A 6,898-nucleotide genomic window follows, 5' to 3' on the forward strand; every position below is an offset into this window, starting at 1 on the left:
TGTGCTTTAACCCAATTTTGAGGCCTACCATAGCGCTTAGTAACCAAGAAATACATCAATGTAGTTTTGAAACACAGGGTAAAGAAATAGACATCCAGCAGATCATGTCTAAAGCCACTAAAGTCTTCTGAAGAAATGTTTTCAGTGTGAGCAAGTTATACTAAAATTATAGAGTCGATAGCCTAGTCAGAGCCTTGGTGACATGGAGCCACCATCTCATCACCCCTGTGATCTGAGGGGGAATTGCAGCCCAGTCCCTCCAACTCCAGGACTCTCCTGAGAAAACACAGGATCCTTCTAATTGTCAAAATCTTCCCAGGGCAGAATTGCCCTTTTGGCAGTTGAGCCTTTTTGACTCTCTGAGTCCCTGTTTTAGCCAAACCACTGCATGGCTTGACCAGTTTACTTTGGCAATTTCCCTGACAGACGTAGGAGCGAGACAAACAGGGAAATGAGGTGCTGGATGTTCCTCTCATGGCTGCGCAGATGGAGCACGGGAGGCACATTAACTGCTGCTGCTCCCCCACAAGCCAGTGAAGGATGTTGTTTGAGCTAAGTCTGTGTGTCAAGAACTTGGCTTTGAGCACTTCCAGCACAACAGAGCCCAAGCGAGAAGGTGCAGAGGGAAAGCAGCAAACTGGCATAACCACCATGGCTCAGAGGTACTCAGCCTTCTCAGCCATCACCAAGGCTGAGAGAACTTATCCTTCCCTCAAAAGAGGATAAGTGCTTAACATTGCAGCCACAGAAGACAACTTCATCTACATCCGGACAACAGAGAATCCTCTCTCCTCCTTTATTAAATCATTTGACATGGAAAACCTGGTTTGTCTCAAGAGGAAATGTCCAAGCAGATCAGCAAGAAGATGGACAGAGTCAGATTCTGCCTCTTCTCTGCTTCAGATCCCACAGACAACTCACCCAATATTTCAGGCTTTCATAAGCATTTGGGGTTTTTTGTTCTCAGTTTGGCCAAGATGATTTAAGCTGGGTTTTTTTTTTTTTTTTTTTTTTTTTTTTTTTTTTTTTTTTTTTTTTTTTTTTTTAAATAATGCACACAGAATATTTTAACATATGCTTCAGTTTCAGGAGATAGAGCTGACAGCCACCTCTGGAAGCAATAGCCTCGGTCACACTTCAGTTTCCTATTTTATGTGTATACTTTATATATACAAATGTATTTTCCTCCTTGAAAAACAGCAAAAATTATATGGAAGTTATTAATACAGTTATTTCTCTCCAAGGAGAAAAGAGTAACTAACTAATTAAAAAAGTAATTTTAAGTCAGAGAATAATTTGTAATCTACCATGCCCTTCAAGTCAGAATTGCTTGTTACGTTTCCTTGCAACTATATCCTTATTGGAGACATTATCCACTATAACACTATTTTTCTCTTCAAGGAACAGCACAATATTTGTCAAGAGTTACAGCAGGGACAGAGAAGAGGTGAGTCTGGCTTCTAGCTACACTAGACCCTAATCAATTGGTTTCAATTAAAATAAAACCAAATTCATAGTAGCATAAGAGCTTTGTTATGTTTTCACCTTGTTGCCTTTGCTAACAAATTATTTTGAGCAACTTATTCCCTTCAAAGAGAAATTAATATATTTAAAGACTACCAGAGAAAGAGTATTTCCTCAAAAAACTTCATTAGACACCACAACTGTTTCCTGCAGCAGAACTGCACACAGAGAGCGTGATCTACCAAAATCATAAGGTTCATACAAAGCTTGACAGCTGCTCTACAAAGCTAAAAGCAAAGTACAACAGGAGCTCCAAAGTATCTTGCTAAGTTCATGCAAACAAGTAAAGAAAAGGAACTTACATAATTCAGATCTTCTGTCAAACAGACAGTGACCACTTCCTCCACAATTGCTACTTGATTCCAAATCCCTCAGAAGACCACACTTGTTGTGCCATTGCCCCTTTTTTCCCAAAACCACTTCCAAAGTGCAGCTTTGTTTCCTCTAGCTGTTTGTCAATCAGTGGAAGCTAACGAGTTCAGGCATACCAATCAAGTGCCTAATTAAAACCAGGTGTGCTAAAAGAGCCAGGCTAATGGAATTAATGCAACTCATTAGGCTGGGAATGCTCTGGTAACTTTTGAAATTTGTAATGTCTATGCTCCAATTCAGTAAAGTGTTGCATCCCTGCAGCCCTAATGCAGCCACAGTGATCTGTGCTAATTTTTCTGGCTGGTTCTGTGAGGCAGCCTCACATACTGTGTGTTTTAACAGTCTAATGTCACAAAGACCTGGACATCTATGGTAAGATATGTATTGAAGGAAATGTCCTCATTTTGCTGTTGCAGAAACAACGCTGCCTTTGGTGTCTGATTCCAGCTGTGTTCGAGGCAGGACATGGATACTGTGAAATAAAACTGGAACCTTTTCTTTCTTTGCCTTCCTCAGTCCTTAGTATTGCCTCTGGATTGAGACAATGCACATCTCATCTTGTTTTTGCTGCCAAAAAGATGTTACCTGGTCATGCTGATCTGCCTCTAGTCCCCAGGTCTGGCTTTGCTCCAAGAGCTGAGAGATACATAACTACAGCTAGTTCCTGCAGGCTGCTAAATATGGATGTAATGTGACTCATATAAAATAATTGAAAATATAATAAATCAGTCTGAGAACAGTGGACTTTCCACACCACTGCACTGTATGAATGACCTGTTGTGTACCTCCTCGTAGCAGGTCAGTTGAACAATAGTGTCCTTTCCCTGCTGGTCCTTGACGGCCTGCCAGTTCTGGAGGCTCTGCTTTCTGGTGGTCAGATTTCTCCACTGACACCAGTGCTGATGCACAGCAGCCAGAGGATCTGCTGGAGTTTCTTCAGATTTACACCAGCACAATGGAGTTCAAGATGCCAAGGTAAGCCAGTGCACAAAATGAACCATTGCAAGAAGTTTTGAGGTGCCACCTTCTGATTGATGATTGGAACAGGTTAGAGTGTCCATTGGGAACACATTTACACGGCCTCCCTTTGCACTGACCATTGTTTCCTCACTGTATATAAATAGACACTACTCCTCATTATTATATGTGAGCAGCCCATGCAAGTATGGTAAGTTACCAGCTTTGTGTGTGTGTGTGTAGTATTTTTTATGCAAGTATTTTTAAATTTGATTTTATTTGGAATAGTAGGACTCATCCATAATCCTGTGCTAGACTTTTGAAAAAAAACACTTAATTCTAAAAAAAAAAAAAAAATCCTTGTTTTCTTTCTAGAAATTCTTGCTTGTTTTTTGCTTGATCCTTCTCTTCTCAAGAACTCTATGTGTTCCTGCTCGCTGTTACCTTAGACCAGCCAGAAAATATGGTAAGAATGGCAAATACATTATACATCCCTAAAACATTAATTCAGAGATTCAAAGGCTTCTTTTCTTAGAAATGTTAGAATAGCATAACACGCTCTTTGCCAAGGAATGATCCAAACAACTGCTTACTCAGGAATCAATCCACTCAGAGGTGGATTGGACTCTCTGGACTGCGAGAGTCAATAATTGCACTCTGGGCTGAAATATGACTGAGGTACTTGCTTGTGTGGCAAAAACCCATGTACTTTTAAGTGGCATTGATTAATCTGAAGGGGGCACCTGACACTAAAATCAAAGCAAAAACAACACAGCTGTTGTTTAAATTCTGTTTAGTAGTATAAGTTGAAGTATAATAAGAATTGGGGAGGAGGAAGGAACAAGAAAATAAAATCAAAACCTGTGTGTTGAATATAAGAAAGGGCAGAAATATCCTTGTGTAGCCATTAGCCAAGGTGTTTTTCAGATTCATAGCAATAGCAGAATAATACTGATCTGGTAAGTGGTTGTAACATTTTATCATGCCGTGTCATACACTCATGCCCGCTGCAGGAGCAGACAGGGTATGTTTTCAGCAAAGCACAGGGTTAGGCTCTTCCCTGGTGTGACCCTACAGAAATCAGTGCTTTGATTACTAGTCCACAAACATAAGACCGTGGTCTGCGTCTGTTGATTTACTGACTATTATTTTCTGGTTTGTACGTGCAGGGTGCCTTTCTGACAGAAACCTCTATGTTTTTGGTGCGGTGTGGAAGAATGAAGATTGCTTCCAGTGCAGGTGTAAGATGGGTGCAATGACTTGCTGCAGCTTGTAAGTTTACCCAAATTATTGCTTGTTTATTCAGAAACTGGTTGAAATATTCTGACTTAAAAGACTTCATGGAAAATATGTACTGAAATGCCATACTCATGAGAGCAAAACTCTTTCCTGTTTCCCAGTTAACTCTAATCATGACCAACAGAATTATCGGTCCATCACAGACTTTCTGGGGAAGGAACATAATAAAACACAGGGTGCTCCCAGCACACAGCTCTTCCTCATCACCTAGTCCTTCTTTTGATTGAGACACTAACTGGGTGTGTGATTCCCTTTCTCGTCTGTTTTCTTGCTCCTTTTATTCACCAGCTTATCTCCACATACCTAAACACCCCACAACACATGAACCTGTGGGTTTCTGTAGCTCTGCACCAAACCACTGGCCTGCCTGCAAGCATCTATTCAGATATTCTAACGTCCTTGCCATGTTGCCAAGAGCCCACATTTCCCCCTTATCAAAATAGGACATACATGTTGATAATTTTCTTTCTTGTGTGTTTCTGCCCCATGGATGGCAGTGACTCATCAAGGAGAGCTGTGTCTTCCTGAATAGTGATGCAAACTGATTATCTCCCCAGAAGACTAGAAAAATCCTTTTTTAAGGGGAGGGAGAGAGAGTCCCATAAATGATCTGTGAGGTAGACTACAATCCAAGGAACTTTTGGAGGGAAATATCCCCAGCTTTTCTCAGCCATAAGAGGGAAGGAGTAGGCCTGTGCTGAGAAGAGGCTCAGATGGGAGTCATTCATGCTGAGATGATTCAGCACTCTTTAATTTGTTTATTACCAAGTTTTAGTTTTAGTGGGGAAGATAGAATTAACCTGTATTTGCCTTTGTGTGGGAACTTATACTAATCCCTAACAGAATGACCAGCAAGAGCTGCATTTAAACAAGAGCAAGTGTTGGGAAATTACTTCGTCTGTTAACAGCCACAACCAGGGCTCTGTATTCCTCCTGTGATAACCAATAGTACTTGTTATGTGTATCCACAGACCAAGTCAATCCATGGTTGCTCCAGGATGGCTGTAGCTCAGTAAGTATCCTTCTCAGATCATGCCTCAGCTGCTGATTTTCTCTTTGCCTTTCTCAATGACAGAGTTTTAATGCCCAAGAAATATGATAGAGTGAACTGTGTTGGCCTGTTCCACAAGAAAAGCTGTTCCATCCGAGTGGTGAAGAGGACCAATCCTGAGATAAGTTGCAAAGTCGTCTACAATGGAGTTGGATAAGACCACGTGATGCATTTCTCCTCTTTCACACCTACCCCCGAAGCTGAATACGCTCTGGATCTCTCCTTTAGAGGAAAGCAGCAAGCAGCATGGCTTCAAGAGAAATGAGCTTGCCTTGTGCCTTTCACAGCTCTAGTTGTGCCATATCTATCTTGTTTCTGACACTAGGTGGTTTATCTTACACACATTTGTAACTAAACTTTACCACAGGGTCTTTTCCTGTTGGGATCCAGAATTAAATATATTTTCACATACATCAAATTACTGTAGTGACTGATTGGTCTCCTTGAAAACAGAAGAATTCACTCTGTCTTTAAATGTTTGTAAATCTAATTATTGATTTGGAAATCATCTAGCTCTTAAACAGGCATTACAGATATTGTTGCCAGTCACAGGGATTCATTATGTTATTACACTTATTGACATTCCCCCAATGACACGTGTACTAGAAGAATGGGATGAAACAAACCAGAAAAACAGCCCTTTGAAAGCCTCCCCTCACCTTGGTGCCTTGTGTAGGTCAGTCCATTAGTGCAGGTGCACAAGGAAACATACTCTCCAGGAGATGACTGGTACATTACAAAAATGGCAATCCCATGCCTGAGAGTCCAGCCTACTGCAAAGAAATGCCATAAAAATAGCTCTGTAGCCTTCCACACTGGGATAGAATTTCCTGCAATAATGTTGTTTGGATCAAAGTCTACTGACAAACAGCCCCATGAAAGCTGTTTTTATAGGAAACCTAGACTATAAATCATGTTTAGCCGGTAGACTTTAAGCATCACACTGTGCCTGGCACAAAGTCCATAAAAGTAGTTAATATGAGAAATATCCTATAAAATCTATTTATACATTATTAAGAGCAATTATAAAAAGAGAGCTGTACAGCTTAAAAGGCCCAGATAAATAATTTGAGTATGTTCAGTTTATTTAACAATGGCGTCAGAGCTCTTTTCTTCGTCTGCCTTTCCTCTACCTTCCTGAAGTCTACTACAATTAAACATTTCATCTGATGCAAACAACAACTTCTTTCAGTACCTGTTGTGGAAAACGACAATCACATGGTCTATTTAATCAGTGTGATGCTGAGAACATACAAGCAGAAAGCCTGCACATAATAAGGAAAACACCTTACCAATTATAGAAAAAAACCTTATATGGCAGTCAATAAGATGATTCCAGGAAGCAGGTAAAATGAGAAATACAATTGATCTTCTTAAATCTTTGGGCCTCGGGGTCAGTTAGAACAGCTCCCTTTGATGATATCCCCCTGTGCCTTCTTGGGACCAATGCCATGGACATAGCTGCACCTGGTTATGACCTGGCCAGTCTGGGAGGAAAAGACATCAGAGGGGTCTTCACTTCTCTACTTGAGGAGGATGAATCAGAGGATTAAATCCAGTTATCTAAAACTTTATACATATATATTTTTGTGTATATAATACATATATATATGGAGGTAGATGAGGATCCAGATGTATTCACAAGGGATCATGCTATCAGCTTCCTAAATGCTAGATTCATTTCTAAGGGCCTGT

The 6,898-nt window shown here is 40.5% G+C and overlaps 1 protein-coding gene across 1 annotated transcript; it reads left to right on the forward strand.

Annotated features, from left to right (window-relative positions):
* The first annotated feature begins 1,308 nt into the window (after nucleotides 1-1,308).
* Nucleotides 1,309-6,609, forward strand: LOC120755810 (beta-microseminoprotein-like). Its single transcript, XM_040071287.1, has 5 exons — nucleotides 1,309-1,447; nucleotides 2,807-2,871; nucleotides 3,229-3,319; nucleotides 4,023-4,125; nucleotides 5,228-6,609. Exons 1-5 carry the CDS (start codon nucleotides 1,309-1,311, stop codon nucleotides 5,358-5,360), a joined length of 531 nt encoding a protein of 176 aa, XP_039927221.1. The 3' UTR covers nucleotides 5,361-6,609.
* Nucleotides 6,610-6,898: the final 289 nt, after the last annotated feature.

The sequence above is a fragment of the Hirundo rustica genome, chromosome 8, assembly GCF_015227805.2.
Source record: "Hirundo rustica isolate bHirRus1 chromosome 8, bHirRus1.pri.v3, whole genome shotgun sequence".
Lineage (NCBI taxonomy): Eukaryota > Metazoa > Chordata > Aves > Passeriformes > Hirundinidae > Hirundo > Hirundo rustica.

What these genes read in the sequence shown, in the direction of transcription:
- LOC120755810 (XM_040071287.1), top strand. Translation starts at nt 1,309, where the DNA reads ATGCCCTTCAAGTCAGAATTGCTTGTTACGTTTCCTTGCAACTATATC. An exon ending in ACAGCAGGGACAGAGAAGAG is followed by an intron (nt 1,448 to 2,806) that starts GTGAGTCTGGCT and finishes GCTGATGCACAG; the next exon opens with CAGCCAGAGGATCTGCTGGA. An exon ending in ATGGAGTTCAAGATGCCAAG is followed by an intron (nt 2,872 to 3,228) that starts GTAAGCCAGTGC and finishes TTTTCTTTCTAG; the next exon opens with AAATTCTTGCTTGTTTTTTG.